The following is a 19,002-nucleotide window of genomic DNA, read 5'->3' on the forward strand; positions in this document are numbered from 1 at the left end:
TTTTTTTACACTATTTATTCCGTTCAGTTACCCGACCCGCTTTTCCGGTGCGGGTCGGTCGATTTTGCCACTGTATTCAGTTTTCTGCCCAGCCCTAATCCTTACAAGAGAAGACTCGTCCCAACACGGACCGATCTCCACTGCACCAAGACACCACCTTAAAACCCCGCTACCTACACCTCTATCAAAGCCACCACCTATGCGTTGCTCCTCGACCCACCATCTCCCCGTTGATCCCACATGCCTCAGCGCAGCAAATGACCATGATTCAGCGCCGATGTTGTCAATGTCCAAGCCAAGAACAAACTGAAAACAGCCATCAGCAGGCCTTTGAGGTTCGTCTAGCAGCAGCCCCAACATCACGCGACCAAGGCCGACATAGATACAGGACCACCAATGGACAAGCGCCATTCAAGTACTCCGAAAGATGCGCTAGGGTCCTTCTTAGAAAAAAAACTCGAAGACCCTGATGAAATCCAGATAATAGGTTTATCGCTGAGAGTTTAATTAAACCATTTGTCTAAATAGATTGGTCATAAGATAACCCAAAAATAATCATAAATGTGAATCAAATCTAAAATACGAGGAGCGAAGGTGAGAATTTTCTCTCTGCCTCTCCTCTAGCACCGGCGAACCTTAGATCTGGTGCTTCGACTGTCAATGACCTTGGCTTACATAGAGACATTTCTTCCTCGTGTTGCCTGTTTGATGTTTTCATTGAGTTCATGGTCTCTTCTGTTAAACCCTTCGGTTTTTCCACCAGTATTTCATCGATTTATCGCTGTTATTCCTCCAATACGAGATTTGCTCATGCAGCACTCAGATCTCGTGGTGGTGATGGGTGGTTGCATCATGGTTTGGATCCTAACCAGTCATGGGATCTTGGATCCACATTGGGGAGGTGACAGATCGACTGGCTCTCTGTATTGTATACAACTGGTTTAGACATGGGCCTGGTTTTTGTTTTTATTTTTATTATTGGTTGGTCTGGAATGGGCTGTGGCCTTCAAACTCATTCACTGTTGGGCCCATATTTAGAACTCATAAAATTTTGTACAAGTATGGGATTGTTTCCATCATCCATGATATAGGCTTAGTTTGGGATTGCTGTGCTGTGAGAGGAAGCACTTCCGAACTTGCTGTGAGAATAAACAGCTGAGTATTTGGTAAACTGTTTTTAAAAGTGTTGTGAGAACAAAAAGCAATTTCTAAGTGTTTGGTAAGTTGCAAGACAAAAGTGTTTTGGCTGGGTATAATCACCAAAATGGTCATACATGTTAATACACTAGGCACATTACTCATCTCATCATCTCCTTTTTGTACTGTACTATTAAAATCAAACCAAGCAGCAATCTTGTTAATTAACTCAAGGGCTTGTGAGACATTCTTCCCATGAACTCTGCAATTTCTATTTTGCCATAAAAAACTAGCAATCACTGCAAACCATTCTAGCTCTCAATCTTTAGCAACAGTTGCAACAAGATTAAAAAGCTCCATGAAATTTCATTATTTCCAGACTTTGCAGACATCCACCAAGAAAGTATTTTTCCACAGATCAGTAGCTACTTTACTGTCCCACAAACAATGAATAGCAGTCTCTTCCCTGAAACCACAACTCCCACAACTTGCACTAGACCCAATATTTCGATAGAACAAGACATGTGAGCCTCGGAAAATTTATCGAGCTTAATTGAGATCATTTGATAATTATTTATTTACGATCTCGAAAATTATTAATGGTGCTCAGAAATATTTATCAGAATTTTTCACTGGGAGAAATTCTTGATTTAAGGGTTTGAGAGTAACGTACACGACACAACGAGTCAGTGAGAATTTTCGGAGAATTTTTCGGATACCTGAGCTAATTTTTACGAATTTTGGAAGTTTTGGGGATTAAAGAAATTATTAAAGGAAAATAGAAAATCAGGAGAAGCGATCTAAGCCGTTCACTTTCTCCACCGACTGATCTTGACCGTTAGATGTTGTTTAAAAGGGGATGGACCAGATCAAATCGATTTAGAAGGCTGGGGAAGGGATCAGAGCCTCTGACCCGCGACGCGACCCGACGACCAGAAAAAGAGATCCGGCTGGAACTTCTCTGTCCGGCCATATCCTGGCGGCGCACCACTAGCGTTCGACTCCTCATCTCAATGCTGACACGTCTATGGTGATGGATCGTCCATGCAAGGATCTGAGAGAGATTCGAAGCTTGGAAGCTTGAAGCATTTCCGACGACTCTGGTCACCGTTGTCGATGCTTGAGGTATAGAAATTGATCTTCTCTTCACGCTCTACACGATAGTACACCTAATTTTCGATTTCGCATGAGTTATGATCGAATGGGATTTTTGGTTGTTTTCGGTGCTGACGGAGCTCACTGTGCACGACAGTTTTCTGGGCTTCGTGGTTTGATTTCGACTTTGATGATCATCCTAGAGCAAGAAACCGGGCTTGGTAGCGCTCAATTTCAGAATCTATGTAGTGGAGTGCAAACCCGAGTGGAATTGGAGGGTAGCAGGGTGTTGGCTTCGAAGTTAGAAAACATCTTGTTCAGTGATCGTGTTCGAAGCTACACACAGTAGCAATAATCGTTATTAACACAGTAAAGGTAAATTTCATTCTCATACTCCATGTGTATTGAGACTGTTTTGCTCGGTGCATAAATAGAATGGGCTGTGGATGTATGCTTATTGTTGGCTCTGTTGTATTTCGATCGATTAGAAAAGGACGAGGATAAAATAGGTAGTTGGCTTAACTTTATTAAATCTTCCGTATTCTGCAAAAGCCATTTTCAAAAGCTACTAAAAGTAGCTTCTGATTTCCTGCTGCCCAGAGAATCGCTTCCGCCCAAAAGCAACAATTTTGAAGTTTACCAAACAACCTTACTTTCCTCCAGAAGCGCTTTTGGACCAAAAGCAATCACAAACTAAGCCATAGTAACTCTGTAGTCACTCTTTGTACACTCTGGCTCTGTTACATTAACCAATTAAGTTGTTGACGTCCTTCTCTTAAAAAAAAAATAATAATAATAAAAATAAAAATAAAAATAAATTAAATAATAATAAAAAAGGCCCAGTCGACAAGTTGAACAACTACCACTACATAAATATGTTATCTCTTTATGGTGGGTTTGAGACTGGGTTAGCAATAGATTTAGTTTAAGCATTCAACCTCTAATGTAACAAAAAGAAATAATTAAATAATAAATAATGTCTTAATTTTTCGGGTTCTGGAAACGGACACAAAGCATAACTGGCAAAGTGGATTCCCTAAAGGAAACAGTCAAAACGCTTTTTATCTCTTACTTAATTACACATTCACTAATCACTTTTTCACCTTAGCTGACCCCTCTTCTGTCTCCTACTTACATCCTTTAATTGGAAAGATAACCACAATCACATAGCATTACTATTATAGTAACAAGATCCATGTCTGAGTGATGTGTGACTGTCTTTGAAGTTGACACAAATTATTAAACAATGTGATGTCTGTTTCACTCCACAGAGGCACAGAACAAGGAAGATAATATAAGGAAAAAAAAAAAAAAATTATATTTTCAAAAGGTATTGTACCATCACATTTCATTAATGAGAAAGTCTTGCGTAGGGCATGCATAAAGGACACGTGGTAGGGCTGCCCAATCAAATTCTTAATAAAGGGTATATTAGATATTTCACTTTAAAAAGTACGGACAGTTTCAAAATACATATAAAATTTGATGGGTTTTGATTGGGCAGCCGCACCACATGGCCGTGCGGCTGCCGTATGTAAGAATTTTTCTTCATTAATAATATACAGCTTTATGTGTCTCAGTAAAATAATGTCATACAATGAACTACTTGTAAGATATGTAATAAATAATGTACAGTTTCTACAAGTTGCCATGTGCAAGTTGTGTTAAAAAATTTAAATAGTTTAGATAATCATCTATATATATATATATATATATTTTTTTTTTTTTGAAATTGGGCTGGTGAGGCTGTCCTTAAGCCTTGATTAACAAAATTGCAGATAATCATCTATATATGTAAGAAGAAATTTTCATCAATTATAATCTTAAGAAAAAAAAATCCAATAAATTTAGACAATTTATAAATTCATTATTTATATATTTTTTTCCCAATTCTCAGTCATTTTAAAAAAAAATAAAATTAATACTTCATTAATCCCAATTGAGGGCAGGACTAAGAAAATTAATTCTCAGTCATTTAGTCAATAAAAATAGGGGAGTGAAATTCACGTTTCTTATTTTACAATCTAAACTCTATATTTTCTTTTTTAGTGTTTTAAGTTTTGTCTTTTTGTAGTGTAAATCGTAAAAATGTGATGTTAACATATTATAAAAAAACATGAAATGTGGATTGTACACTGAAGAGTGTAAATTTCAATCCCCTAAAGATATTGCTCATGATACAAACATGATTATACAGGGCAAACATAAACCTTAGAAAATCCAAGAATTTCTAATAAAATAGTAAAAATACCCGCAAAGGAAAAGAAAAGAATAAGATACTGAGGAGAGTAAGGTAAGGTAATATTGTGGGAGAGGAAATTAAGGGAGTGAAAGAAGACTACATGATAATGAGTAGCAGGTGAGTGAAAGATAAGGTTTGGGAAACAAGAAAGAAAAAAAGTCTAAAAGGGCAAAAAAGATAAGGTTAGCCAAACATGTCCCATCCATGATTCATATATGCCTAGCAGCAAACTTGTCTTCTTTGTACAAGAACAGGGACCAAAAAAAAAAAACAAAAGGAGTTAACCCAATTGAGTAGCTTGGCATCCAAAAACCAAACATCTGTTTCCTTTTTCTACACAGAGTGTGCCCTTTTTGGAGGAGTTGCTGCTGCTACAGGGGCTGCTAAGGAGATCTGCAATCCCACATGAACAAACCCAAATCAATAATTAAGAACACCAAATTATAATTTACCATATAATCAAGTAACCCCCAACAACCTTTTCTTGCCGTCTTTTAAGTCTGGCATTCTCCTCCCGCAAATGTGCTAGTTCAAGTTCCAGCTCACTTGTATAAGCCTGCATAAAGTTCCCAACACAACTCATTTTCAGGAATGAATCTAACCAGAAAAAGTAATAAATCGGTTAGCTAGTATGAACCAAACTGGAGAGTCTTAGCCAGAAAGTACGTACTTGCTTTCGTGCTCGGGAGCGAGAGGCCGATTCTCTGTTCTTGATCATCCGCTTATGCCGGACATGCCTAGAGTTCTCTCCATTTTCTTCTAACGCCCTTTTCTTGCAAGACGGGGAAGAATCCAAAGCCTCCGACGAGTTATTCGCGTGCTTATTGGAGAAAGAGATCACAGAAGATGAAGGAATAGTACTAATACGGTGCAGTCTTTGCGCGTTTGGCGTCACTGGTATTGGTGGAGCGGTAGTGTTGGTACTAGCAGTAGCAGTAGCGCTTTGAACTTGGCAGTGTTGAAAATGATCGGAACCGGAAGAACTCAAGCTGAGGAGAGTGGCCGGTGGCTGTGGCAGTGGCGCTAGATCAGTAGCAAGAGAAGGAGTGAGTTTGTTGGACGCCGCCGCCATGAAATCTTGAAAAATGAAGCCACGAATAGCTGCAGAGTCGTTACGTGAGGCGGAGCTGCCGGCAGCAGCCGCCGGTGAGTTGTGGTCACAAAGAGAAGCTAGACTTATGTCTTTCCACACATCCTCCATCGTCATCGGAAACGGATCGATGTTTCAGATTGAGATGAAGGGTTTTAGAAGTAAGCAAAGAGATGGAAGGCCCTTTGTTTTTGGATCTGTTATTGTTGTAACTAATCAAGAAGAGCTAGGCTTTTAGTTTTGTCTTGTTTCCAAAATCCACTTGCTATTATATTATGGGGCACACGGGACTAGAGTACCTTTTGATGGCGATACCAAATGGAGTAATAGCCTACTAGGGCTCGGAACCTGGGATCATAATCAAAATGGCAAACATTTGCAGCCGGCCCTGTCTCTCACTCGCTTCAGGACTCACCATATAATAACCTTTTAATTTTACTCAACATACCCTAGAGATCTCAAATTTTAGTTTTCTAACCCAGGTCTAGTGCATAAAGCAGTTTAGATCATTTGTTGGAATATAAATATTTTTTTTATATTACATATTAAAATAATTAATTTAAAAAAAATTTACAGTCTGATACTTATCTTGTAAGTGTATCAATTCTTTTAAAAGTGTCGATAATAATTCTCTTTGATTTTTTTTTGCTGATTAACAATTGTCATGATTAAAGTTCACTAGTAGCTATTTATATTGTCAACCCACATACATATATTATCCCCACTACAAAGTGATAGGATTATGCTAATGTATTACAACAGCAAGCCTGCTATTAGCCACTTTGTTTTCCTTCTGGGATGATGAGGTTGTTGGCCATTTTCTTTTAATGAAACTGTACTTCAAATATATTGTAACTAAATATATATATATATATATATATATATTACATATTTATATGTTCTAAACACAAACAATCACTTTGAATCTCTTTTTTTTTTTTTCCTCGAATGGAATCACTTTGAATCTTATTGGTTCAAATTTGTAATAGAGCCGCAGGTATTAACTTCGTATTATGAAACTAGACTAAAAAGTCTACTGATATTATTGCTCTACATTCATTGTTATTTAATTCAAAACCTACACAATGCAGTTATGTACTAGTCTACATCCAAAAACTGTTCTGTCACTGTTGAAAGGCCCATTGATTCTCTGATACACACATTTGAGAAGATTGCCAACTATGTAACGCACTAATGACGCATGTAATAAGATATAAACTTAGGAAAGGAAAAGAGCAACATTAAGATGTTAAAAAAATGTTAATAAAAATTATGAGTACAAAATTGCAAAACTTCAAGCACGGTCTGACCACCCTTGGCAAACAAACATAAGTGCGCACTCCAGCTTCAATCATCACCTCCAACAGAACTAAGATTCATACCCAATAAGGCAATAACTTACTTTCCCACACCCTAATCCCTTGAAAAGAACATCCCAAACAGAGCTCTGATTGATTTTTGCCTACATATGCCACCAAAATGCACCAAAAAATAGAAGCAAGCACAAACATTCACACCAAATCCAAACTATACAACCCAATAACCTCAAAATTCTGCCCGCTCTCTGATCCATCTGTCTTCCTCTCTTCATGCTTGAAGAATAATTTATATTATTTCTTATTTGTTTCTGTACTAGCCTCAAAAACATGCCAAAACTAGGCAAAGTGACAGAAAATAAAGAAATGGTGATCGCAGGCTTTCAATAGCAACCTTCCTCATTTCATTTACGAACCCTTTGAGACCAGAAGTGCACTTTTTTGGACTGGATTTTGCTTGAATGTTTTTGTGGTACATATTGATGTATTTCGACTTCAACTATTGTTTTGAGTGACGTCCCCGTTAGGGAGCTGTGAAACTCCAGCTGACTCAGTAGAAAAGTTCTGTGGAATAGCCTTAGAGTTTGCATCTGGGTTACCTGCCATACTACTTTGGCTAGTCGACGCATCATCCACTGTCATCTTTTGAAAAGAAGTTGAAAGCATGTCAGAACTTTGTACATCATAGGACGATGAGCCTGATTCGGATGCAAGCCGACCAGTGGTTGATATCCATTTCGCCCAATCATGACGCCTCCTCACCTTCTCATCCTGTGGCAATCACAATGGCAATCAAACCATGTCAACAAACAAAAATCCAGTCAATTGCCAGTTGCCAGATTTTATGAGGTAAAAGTGCCTACGGTAAGTCATTTCCTAATTTTCCTCCAATTAACATAACTGATAAACGGGAATAAAAGTGCCCAATGCAAGCCTCCAATTAACATTACAAATGATTGCCTACATTAATAAAAACTAGCAAGCCCCACCCACTAAGTGTGTGGAGAGAAGTTAAAGTAGTGGAAAAACTTCCGGTACAACTACCACATTTTCTGCTTTTTTAATTTTTCTTCTTCTATTTTACAATTTACCATATTATCCTTATTGATTAATTATATTTCATAGATTTTTAATATATAAAGGTTAAATTGGTAATAAAAAAAAATCTGTTTTGGAGAGCAAGCTCTCTTCTCTTAATAATAGTATAGATTAACATAACTGATAAATGGGAATAAAAATTGCCTATGGTAAGTCATTTCCTCCAACTAACACTAAACTACAAGGGGAAAAAAAAGTCTTTTCCAGCGAAAAGTCACTTCATGATCAGAGTACATCAAAAGCACATGTTTCAGAAAATGCATTCCAGTTTTTATGGAAACCTAATATAAGACACTCACCTGAACTTCAACAATACTTGAAGCTCTCAAGGAATCCATTATCAACTGGACATTGGTTGTCAGACTCTTAACCTGTTGAGCATCAAGCAAACCAAGGATGATTAAACAAGCTAAAGCTTACTATTAAATAAACAAATAAAACATTTCAATCAAAGCAATTCTTTGAGACTATATTCATTTAAATCACTCTTGGTATCCTCTCCACATTGAACCACACGGAAAAGAAAACTATTCCACAAGGTTTCAATTATTGGAGCTTGTTATACACATAAATCAAGATTAGATAAAAACAATAAACTGGTACATAATTCAGGATTTCTCCAACATTATATTCACAAATCCCTTGGATTGAACACGTATAACCACAATTTTAGTCATAAAAAATATTTAGCATGTTCTGTTAACAAAGAACCAAATTTTTTGCTCACTGTCTCTCTTCAAAGGATCAACAAAGAGTAAAGATTCTGTTATATAAATAGGGGGGAAAATGAAATATTGCAGATGATAAGAATTATAACAAGGATTTACTAGCTCAAAAGATTACAGTTTTTTCCCTTTTTCATTTAGTACAGGAAGACCATTCTTCATCCTAGCTTCTCTGTTTCCATGTAAAGTACTAATGTGCCCGAATTATTTATTAATCACGTGTAACAAAGCATCGACCTGTTACCATTTAATCATTGCCGGCAAATAAAAAGCAAATTTAGAACTTTCACCGACTCTCATTTCCTTTAAGAATTGAGTTGTGTCAGCATTTCCTTTATTAAAAGGCTATGGTGATAAACACAAGATATTATACTCACTTTCTATAAGGTTAAACAGATGAATTTGGACTAAATCAACAATAAATAACATACTCGAGGAAAGTTTGCTATTAAAGATATGGGAACCCATCCTTGAGCATCCATGTTTGACCGCAAATATTCATCTCTTATCAGGTTAGTATCACTGCAAAAGCAAACAATACAACATGTGCAGTTAGTTTTTAGGATAACTAGTAAGACAAAGGATCATCTAACTAACAAACTGGTAATGAATTAGAGCTGAAACCAAAACAAAAAAATGTACCTGAAGTAATAATCTATTTGGTTGACTATTAAGGAAGGAAGAGAAGGCATAGGAGATTCTGCAACAGGAATAAACATTGCAGGATGTGGTGCATGGGGAATGAATGGCATTCTAATGGGATCCAAAGGCAATGTAGGGATGTAAACAAACTCTAACAAAAACAGAAATATTAGTTTACTTCCATATAACCAAAAAAAAAAAAAACTATTCACTTGGGAAAGTATACTCACCGGGAAAACCCATGGGGTTGGCAAATGGTCTTGCCGGCTGGGGGGTAAATGCGGCACTACTTGGTGGTACTGGTCTTACAAGGCCCCTTGGAGGAGGTCTCTGCTGCTGATGCATCTGGACATCTCTGCCATTCATAAAATTTCCACGATCTTGGTGATCACGCTTGCTCCCATAATTGTTGTGGTAAGGACCATCTCCACGTGGGTGGGAACCAAAACTCCCCCTGCGGGAAGAATTCCTGTGATCGTTTACTTGGTGTGTTTGAGGCCCAAAACCAATCGGTCTAGCATCCCAATTGCTGCCACGGAACGAGGGGTCTCTTGGAGAAGGATCAGGCATGGCAGGCACCAGAGTACCATAACCATTTGGTATAGGGAAGACAGGGAATGGCGGTGGTGGTGGCGGTGGGGGAGGGTGTGCAAAACCACTGTGTGCGTGTGCACTTGTAACCCCCGTGCTACTCCCGCCACCACGTTTTGTAGGTCTTTGTCGAGCTGGCATTGCATGATTTGATGCTGGGTTAGTGTTTGCAGGGTTACCATGGTGCTTTTTGGAGTTGGGTGAAGGTGTTATAACAGGTCCCTATCATCAAGAGCATAAAAGATGATTATCAGTACTTTGAATTAACTATACACTTGAGCAAACATTATAGAATTTACTGATTTTGGTTGCAGAGAATATAAAATAGCTTTCAGTATCTCACTTGGATCATCTTTTGGCACCTGACAAACCTAAAACTAAGCAAAACCAGCAAGCTGAATAAAAACTAGGCAACTCATGCGTCAGTTTTAAACAAAACAATTTCATCCCTTAAATTTTTCTCTGCAACCAAAGACACAAATTATATACAAAAACAGTTGAACAATGGTAACCATACCGGAGATACAGGCACCGGAACTGCCACATCTGTGACGGTCTTGGAAGAGGAATCAGCAGGCAATTTAGGCGAAGCCCTAGCGGACTCGGACAAAGCAGGCCAAGCAACCGCACCCATTACAGGACCAGTACCAACCTCCAACGACGTCGGCTTGTTCCAAGCTGGCTTCTTTGCCATCCGAGCCGCATTGCCGTTGTGTCCATCGCCGCTCTCAGCATCCGCTGGCGGCGGCGGCGGCGGCGGCGGAGAAGGCGAAGAACGAGCCACCGCCGATGGGGAGCAATTGGAAGAGGGGTTTTGCTCCGGTACAGAGGTCGAAGGCGGCGGGGGCGGGGACGGCGGAGATTGATGATTGGGTGATATCGACGACAACTCCGAATCCCCTCGTACAACCTTGGCCCAGGGAGTGGTTCGCCTATTGACGCCGCCGCCGCCGGCGTCAAAATCAGGCCTCGGAGAGTGGTGATTGGCGGAGGAATCGGCAGCCGTGGCCATGCCGATTTAGGGTTACAAGTTTCACAAAACAAAACTCACTCTGATCAGTATATCAAAACCACAGAATATAAAATTAATCAATTAACTAATTACACAACCAAAACAAAACAACCACAGTTTGCAGAACGATTCGAACACAAAAGCAATTGTTCTCGTTCTATAGAAATTAAAATGCAGTAGGATGTTTGTGATAGATTAAACACCGACAGATCTCAACCGTCCACTCTCAGAAAACCCAACGGTGCGACTCTCCTCTCTCCTCTCTCTCTCTCTGTCTCTCGGCCTCTCTCTTTCTGCTTTGGTGTGTTCTCAAGAACTAATGAAACTACAAGCCCACAGGGCTACAAGGTTTTTTCATCAAACTCCTGCAATTACCAAAAACACCCCCGAATGTCTTTCTGATAATAAATTAATTATTAATTATTATTCGCTCACTTTCTTTCTATTTGCGTTTATTTCTTCCCTTGTAGGACTTGCGTACCTTCCCTACACTGATTCTAATAAGGGTTTCTTTTACGTTATGTCAATTACTTTTCTAACCTATCAAATCTGGGCCCCCTATCCGGTCTTAAAAGAGGCTCCAGGCCCGCAGTTTGTTCTTTTGGGTCTTCCGGCCCATTAGGGTTTCCATTTCATGACATGGGCCTTGATTCAGTCACATACTTAATGCGTCTGCGATACGTTTGGGACTCAAAAAACGTATATTTTTGGTACCGACCCAGAAAAATTCCAAGACCGTTCAACTGCAGTAGAAAGTAGAAACAGAACGGAATTGGGATGATCCTAATAGTATTTCCCACAGGAACCTCCATCGTAAAACAAAGAAACAAAATGGGATTCGTTAGATCATAAACAGACAAATTATTATTGCATTTAGAAATATCGTATAAATGATTTCGATACATATTTTCTTATGCGATTACTAACACCAATTGTACTGGAATGTAGACTCTTATGTTATCAAAAGCAACTAAGTTCTTCTATTTGTTCAGAAATTTGATTATATGGTGAGTTAGCATTTAAACTTTAACACTTTCAAGAGTTCATTCTTAATCATCTCATATTATTATTAAGTATTTAATAGTGTCATCAGTATGCATAAAATACCAAGTGGATATAAAAGATTCCATGATTCAGAAAAAGATGTGAAGAATATAGTCCTGCACAAACCGACAAACCCAACAAACATTTGTGGTTGTCAACAAGAAAACAAAAGAATTAAAACTTATGGTTCATGAACTGAAAATTAACGATCGATGACATATGCACTAATTTGCTATTTACTGTTTACCGTAACAACCAGGAGCTTTTGCAGCCCTTAATTGCTTACCAATCTACCATCATCGTCGTCACCATCAAATAGATATATCATATACTTATACATAACTGTAGGTGAGACTAACTAATGAGTAGCCTCGTCGAGTCAGGTACTAAATTATACTAGTCTAGAAAATCATAGGTTTCTTCTCTCTTTTTTAAGGTAATTTTCATTTTGTTTATATCCTCGTGGTGAGCATGCAATCATACCAGTAAGTAGTTGAGTACTAGATACAACACTATACTCATATGATTTAAAGAAAGGATCAATAGCTTTCATTTAAAAATAAAAAAATCAACAATACTAGATTTAATTCAAAAAGGAGCATGAAATTAGGACTCATTTCCATGCACATCATCGAGACCAAGATGATTTAATGATATATTTTTTTATAAGTGTGGATAAGCTCTTCAAATTCAAATCTTACTATTCCAATGATTTAAAAAAAAAAAAAAGCAATTATTCAAAATTTTCTTTTTTTTAAGGAAAACTAAAATTGGGAGAGAATTGAATCGTACTTTCATTGATAATAGGGGTCTCTCTTTATATAGAAGATTACAAGGCATAGAATCAGAGTTCTACAAGAAAACGTAATATTACAATTAATTGGATATCTCCAAGATTCTCCGATATTATCTCTAATTCTAACTCTATTACCACTAGGTCAAGTAACCTAGAGTTTGGGTCATACACATATTCTGGATTTACTTGAACACTCCCCCTAAACGTGTCACCCAAACGTGGTGCTCATTTTGTTGCCTCATTATAAACTTTGCCGAGTAACAAAAACCCAGTGGAACAAAAATAACCTTGGTCCAAGGGGAAAAAGAGGTCAACACACCCTTCACGTTTTGAAACCATACATGTAGACACCTCCCCTGATGTCTGCATCTCCCCCTGACGACTACGGTCATTGGAGTTCGGATAACTTCCGCAAACGATGCTACCAACATGTTTCTCAAAAGTGGAATTTAGCCAATGACTTAGTGAGCAAGTCTGCCATACTGTCCTCAGATCGAACCTAGTTCACTTTGATCTTGAGGAGAGTTTGTTGTTGCTGATTATACTTGGTGTGGTCGCTTTTGATGTAGCCTTGCTTCAAAACAAGCAGCATTATCCTATATGCTCGTAGGCTCATCTGTGGTAGACTTCAAACCACAATTGTTCCAACATGCGTAACTATGGATCCAATCCATATATATTCATGAATCACTTCGTGATGAGCAATAATCTCTGCATTGTTCGAAGATATAGCGACTATGGTCTGTTCTGTAGACCTCTAAGATATCATGGTCTTTATCCATGGTGAACACTTAATCAATTTGGGAATGACCTTTGTATGGGTCAGAGAGATATCCAATATCAACAAACCTTCCAAAATACATGTTGTTTTAGGATGGGGATAGAGGACGTAGGCCAGTATTGGTGGCGTTCCTGGTGTGTGATGGGTCTGAATCCATTATCTCTTTGTAGGGATAGAACAAGCTCATATCAATCATACATCTCAAGTACTGAAAGATATCTTTTACACCAATCAAATGGCGTCACGTTGGCACAAAGCTATATCTAGCTAACAAGTTCATTGCAAACGAGATGTCCGGTCTTGTGCAGTTAGCTAAGTATAATAATGCGCCTATTGTACTTATGTAGGGCACTTCCGCCTCTAGCACATCTTCGCCATCATCCTTCGGACGAAAAAGATCCTTTTCAGGATCAATACTACGGACAATGATGGGGGTGCTTGAAGGTTTGACCATGTCAAAATGCCTAAGCATCTATCAACACGATGCTCAAGTTCCAAACCGAGACATAATCGTGTTCTCCCAAAATCCTTCATCTCAAACTCGGTTTTCAAGTGTTCAACGATTTCCCTTAACTCTTTAAGGGCTTCGAATGAAGATCATGTCCAACATAAACAGCGATAGAATCCAAAACTTGTTATGGAAACGCGTGGGCATATCCCTTCCCAATCAAGTAGTCATCTTAGTGAGCGTTTCAACCTTATTATAAACACTCTTCGTGGTCTAGAGCCACTTGACTTGGGTAAATGAAATTCACCATGAACCTTCATGTACATTCCATATCTAGATCTCCATAGAGATATGTAGTGATCACATTTGTAAGCTGCATGATCAGTTATTCGGAAACTACCAAATTGACAGGGTAGTGGAGTGCAATGACATCCATTACGAGAGAATATGTCTCATCGTAGTCGATTCCAGAGCGTTTTATGAAAAGCCTTGCTCCATAAGGCGAGATTACCATATCTTTTTCTCACTACGCTTTCTAACGAAGACCAATTAGTTAACAGGTTTTATGCATGGTAGGAGGTATTGGCATCATTGGCTCAAAAACCCTCATCTTCGTTAGAGAATCCAACTTAATCTGGATCGCATCTTTCCATTTAGGCCAAATTTCTCTACATTGGCATTCATTCATCAACGGAGTGTGATTCGATATCATCGGACTCAACAAACTCATGCGCAACGAAATCATCAATTATGATGGAGTTTCTATCCCACATCTCATATACACTAGTGTAATTTTTATAGAGTTCTATATTCTCAAGAATAGGTTCTGACGTTGAGGCGTCTCCCAACGATAACCATAATCCGGAAGATTTTCATGAGACGGATTTTGAGTCTTGATGATCAAAGGATTAGAATATGCCAAAGTATCCTTCGAACCCATAGGCCTCTCATGCATCCTACATAGGGCCATGGCCTATAATGCCAGAATGTCACTCTCTTTGGCGTTGGCGCCATGCCTACCTCCTTGCAGACATGTTTGCAGCATATTTGTGTGATCTCGTCACTTTAACGGGGAACGAGATGAGACATAGTGGGGACAGGCCACGACATCTTGTCATTCATGCTGAACATCCGTGTTCTTATTTCCCCCTAACGACGGGAAGACTGTCTCATCAAAGTGACAATCCGCAAATCCAGCGGTAAGGAGATCGCCTTGCAAGGGTATTAAGTGGCGGACGATTGTTGGAGTCTCAAATCCAACGTAGTTGCCCATTCGTCTGTAAAGACCCATCATAGAGCGTTGTTGCAGCTCAATTGGCACATAAATGACTCACTCAAATGTGCATAAGTACGATATTTGTACCCAGTCACTAGCTGTAACGCAGAGGTAGATTGAGCTGCGGTGGGTCGTAAACGAATTAGCATAGCTGCATGCGATATTGCATCACCCCAAGCAGATATAAGGGGATTGGTGCGCATTACCAATGTCCTGACTACCATCGTAGTCGTTTCCGCAAGACCATTTGGGTGTGTTCATAGGAATATGATATCCGACATCAGTCCCAATGCAATAACTATCGAAAGTCTTCGATGTAAACTCTCTAGCCTCGTCAAGTCCAATTGACGGAATAGGATGATCCGGGGAGTGAGCCCGTTGTCATATGATATGTGCTAGGAGTGCAGCATTAACAGCATTACAAGTGGACAATGGCACAACACGTGACCAGTGTGTTTGCGTGTCAACTAATCATCATGAGATATTTAAACGTCTGCAAGTTAGTTGAATCAGTCCACAGAATCCCTATGGATTCTATGTAAGAACAGAATAAATATTTTCATATCCTTTGCATAGGATGGTCTCAGTCCTAATTTCCCTAAGGAACTGGCTTTGTAAAACGAGCCAGAGGCTTTAGAAGCAACCAATGAGGATTTTGGTTGGGCCTGAGAGTCTAAAACGCTATTTGAAGCAAGTTGGTGATTGCAGCATCACCTGTGGCGCCATCACCATGATAAACGCCATCCATGGTATCATAGATAGGGACTGTGCCAGCCCTAGGCTGGTGGTGGATGGCAGCGGTGCCAGAGGCAGCGGCAGCAGTCACACTTAGTCTAAGAATCAACCTTTGATTCATGCTTCATTTCGCTCAAGAGAATGGATGTCCGTGTGAAGTTTTTTGTAGACGGATCATCATATCATGACTAGGATGATCTATCTTGTCATGACAAAGCCAATATGTGTCTAAATCCAAGAGATTTTCTCTCATAACTTTTATTGGATTAATAGTGACATAGAGTCCACTAGAGAAACACATAAACTTTTCTAAGATGCGTCTTTGTTCTCAATCATTAGAGGTATTGCAAAGGGACTCATTTTTGTTCACTATATGCGTTTTCGCATTGAATCCGTTGGCTATTCATAGGGTACGATTTGCCCTAAGAGCGTAAAGGGTTTCTGTGACAGTAATCAGGGTGCCATTTGGCAAGTGAAACTTAGGCTATTCCATGTCCTTGAATTAATACTGATGGCCCAGCCATCGTAGTCACAAAGTAATATACTCAGAATCAAAATTGAGTCATAATGAAAAGAACTCAAAATTTTATTCATAAGCCAACAGAGTTACATCATTATCTCTTTAACCAAAGAAAATCTAATCCAAAATGCTAGCTAATGCAAAACAATGGTAATCGTCTAACTTCTTTCAGTAATTCCAAAATAAATGTGACCAGGTGAGTAGAGAGATGTAGGTGGAGCAAGGCTCGCTTAAGTACCACTAATCTCAGATTCTTCCTAGATATCACACTTACTTTGGGTGAGCCTACTTTGAAGAAAAACTAAACCATTAGCATTCACTACAAAAATATATGGCAATTGCATATTACATCTCTTGGAAAAATAAAGACTTAAACAGAATTGACGATCTATTGATCCCAGCCAGATTTGTAGTCTTCAACCCTTCACTCTAGATCATCTTCTTGATCTTCTTGTTCCACATCGTGAGCTTCTCTTGCTTCACAATATGCTTTGTAGGAGGTGGCAATTTATTCACGAGTTCTACAAATGTGTGCTCAATAACCAGATACTCCACATCGAGAACATACATCTCTTTGCTCATACTCCATTGATTGAGGCGCTTTGAAAGCATCATTTAGATGGCTCTTAGTGTTGGTGGCGCCACCAACATGGCCAGATATGTTGCCTCCCTCTCTCTTTCCACGTTTACCTCTTCGGTTCCGTGTTCGCCTATTTTGGCGGTTACCTTCCCAAGTAGAGCGATTATATGGACCAGAACGTCCAGAAATATCCATAAGATTAGAGTTTCGCTCTTGGCGCCCTCTCTTAGTGGCACGACTATAATTGAATTCCGGAATATGCTATGTTTCCATGGATCTCAAATTACAGTTCTTCACAAGGATGTTGTCATGCTTTTTGGCGACATTCATAGCTCCAATAAGCTTATGAAACCTTGTGATCCATCCTGCAGTAACATCGATTCGATAGTTCTTAGCAACCATCAATGCAGAGACGGGGAAGGTAGAGAGAGTCTTCTCAATCAACATCGCATCTGTAATCTCTTTACCATAGAATTCCATTAATGATTTAATGCAAAGTGCTTCCAAGTTGTAGTCAAGAACTGACTTAAAATCACATAAGCGGAGGCTATGCCATCTCACTTCTAGGTCAGGAAGCAGGGAGTCACGGATGTTGCCAAATCTTTCTTCGAGTGAGACCCACAGCTTTCTGGGGTCTTCTTCATTCATACACTTGTACTTGAGCGAATCATCCATATGACGAGTCATTAGGATAATGGCTTTCTCCTTATTTGCCTCTAAGGCTGCTCTATTTGCTTCAAAAGCTTGAGCTTGCTCAACAGTAAGCACATCCTGGCTAGGCTAGAGAATCGTATCCAGGATTCCATCGGCCTTGAGATGCTGGCGGACATCACGAACCCATCTGTGATATTCAGAGCCAGTTGTTCCCAATGGAGCAAAGTCCAATTTGTTCAGGTTACTCATCCTGAAATAGAACAAGAAATTATGGTTAGTTTCTGAGCGTAAAAGGCTACCACGAAAACGTATAAAATTTATGAGAGTAGTTGCTCCTAAGAAATTCAATTCCAAGAGGTATTGGATTAAAATAAACAATGAAGTAAGTGGACAATCATAAATTCTCTACAAACTCTAAGTTTGGAGATCTCAACAAGCTCCAAGCTTGGAGTGAGCACGAACCCCCACCATTCAGCTTAATTAGGTCTCCCCTATGATGAAGAAAGGGAGGGTAGAAAAAGGGAGTTTGCAAGTCCCCGAAAAAGAAGAGAAATTGAATTTAAAAACTCTAAAAAAGGGGAATTTTTAGAAGAAAAAAATACCTCAAAATAGGTCGACTTAAAATTTGACCAGAAAAGTGGCCGGAAAAGTCACCAGCAGTCATTGACCGGCGTTGACTGTTGAGCTCCGTTGACTAGGGGCTAACTGAGTTGACGTGGCAGTGGGTCCCCTGGATGCTGACGTAGCAGATGACTGTTTTGCTGACGTGGCTCTGGGTTTGCGTCAGTGGGGTTGGTCTTGGGCTTCAAGGCTTCTTGGGTTTCTGGGCTTCTTTTCCTTTTTCTTTTTTTTCTTTCTTCTGCCGGCTTTTTTGTTGGCTGGTTTTGCTACTTTTATACCAATTTTTGGTATTTTTCTTCCTGTTCCCAGATCCTGGTATTGAAGATCTGCTGCTGGAAAAATCTGGTAGCAATCGGAGGTTCGGAAGGTGGTGAACCGGTGTAGGGATCCCTTTTTTTCTTCTTGGAGGGCTAATTCGATACTTTCGGTGGCCGGTTCGGTGGTTTTCCGGCCGGTTCTAGAATCCTGGGATTAAGGGCTTCAATATATGCGGCGGTGGTGGCTAGGGTTTGAAGGCTACGAATTTAGGGTTTCAGGGTTAGGGCTTCATGCTGATAACGTGTTTAAGGAAAACTGAAATTGGGAGAGAATTGAGTCGT

The 19,002-nt window shown here is 39.3% G+C and overlaps 2 protein-coding genes across 2 annotated transcripts; both read right to left on the reverse strand.

The window, feature by feature from the left end:
* Positions 1-4,426: 4,426 nt before the first annotated feature.
* Positions 4,427-5,966, reverse strand: LOC112173617 (protein FD). Its single transcript, XM_024311300.2, has 3 exons — positions 5,145-5,966; positions 4,953-5,030; positions 4,427-4,867 (listed from the first exon to the last, which is right to left on the reverse strand). Exons 1-3 carry the CDS (start codon positions 5,679-5,681, stop codon positions 4,808-4,810), a joined length of 675 nt encoding a protein of 224 aa, XP_024167068.1. The 5' UTR covers positions 5,682-5,966; the 3' UTR covers positions 4,427-4,807.
* Positions 5,967-6,744: 778 nt separating this feature from the next.
* Positions 6,745-11,285, reverse strand: LOC112171981 (la-related protein 1C). The gene is made up of 6 exons (XM_024309127.2): positions 10,454-11,285; positions 9,576-10,158; positions 9,346-9,496; positions 9,135-9,225; positions 8,278-8,349; positions 6,745-7,651 (listed from the first exon to the last, which is right to left on the reverse strand). Exons 1-6 carry the CDS (start codon positions 10,946-10,948, stop codon positions 7,376-7,378), a joined length of 1,668 nt encoding a protein of 555 aa, XP_024164895.1. The 5' UTR covers positions 10,949-11,285; the 3' UTR covers positions 6,745-7,375.
* Between the last annotated feature and the right edge of the window lie 7,717 nt (positions 11,286-19,002).

Source organism: Rosa chinensis, chromosome 6 (genome assembly GCF_002994745.2).
Source record: "Rosa chinensis cultivar Old Blush chromosome 6, RchiOBHm-V2, whole genome shotgun sequence".
NCBI classification, from domain to species: Eukaryota; Viridiplantae; Streptophyta; class Magnoliopsida; order Rosales; family Rosaceae; genus Rosa; species Rosa chinensis.

What these genes read in the sequence shown, in the direction of transcription:
- LOC112171981 (XM_024309127.2), bottom strand. Translation starts at nt 10,948, where the DNA reads ATGGCCACGGCTGCCGATTCCTCCGCCAATCACCACTCTCCGAGGCCT. An exon ending in TTCCGGTGCCTGTATCTCCG is followed by an intron (nt 10,159 to 10,453) that starts GTATGGTTACCA and finishes TCTTGATGATAG; the next exon opens with GGACCTGTTATAACACCTTC. An exon ending in CAAATAGATTATTACTTCAG is followed by an intron (nt 9,226 to 9,345) that starts GTACATTTTTTT and finishes TTGCTTTTGCAG; the next exon opens with TGATACTAACCTGATAAGAG.
- LOC112173617 (XM_024311300.2), bottom strand. Translation starts at nt 5,681, where the DNA reads ATGACGATGGAGGATGTGTGGAAAGACATAAGTCTAGCTTCTCTTTGT. An exon ending in GCTCCCGAGCACGAAAGCAA is followed by an intron (nt 5,031 to 5,144) that starts GTACGTACTTTC and finishes AACTTTATGCAG; the next exon opens with GCTTATACAAGTGAGCTGGA. An exon ending in TTAAAAGACGGCAAGAAAAG is followed by an intron (nt 4,868 to 4,952) that starts GTTGTTGGGGGT and finishes GTGGGATTGCAG; the next exon opens with ATCTCCTTAGCAGCCCCTGT.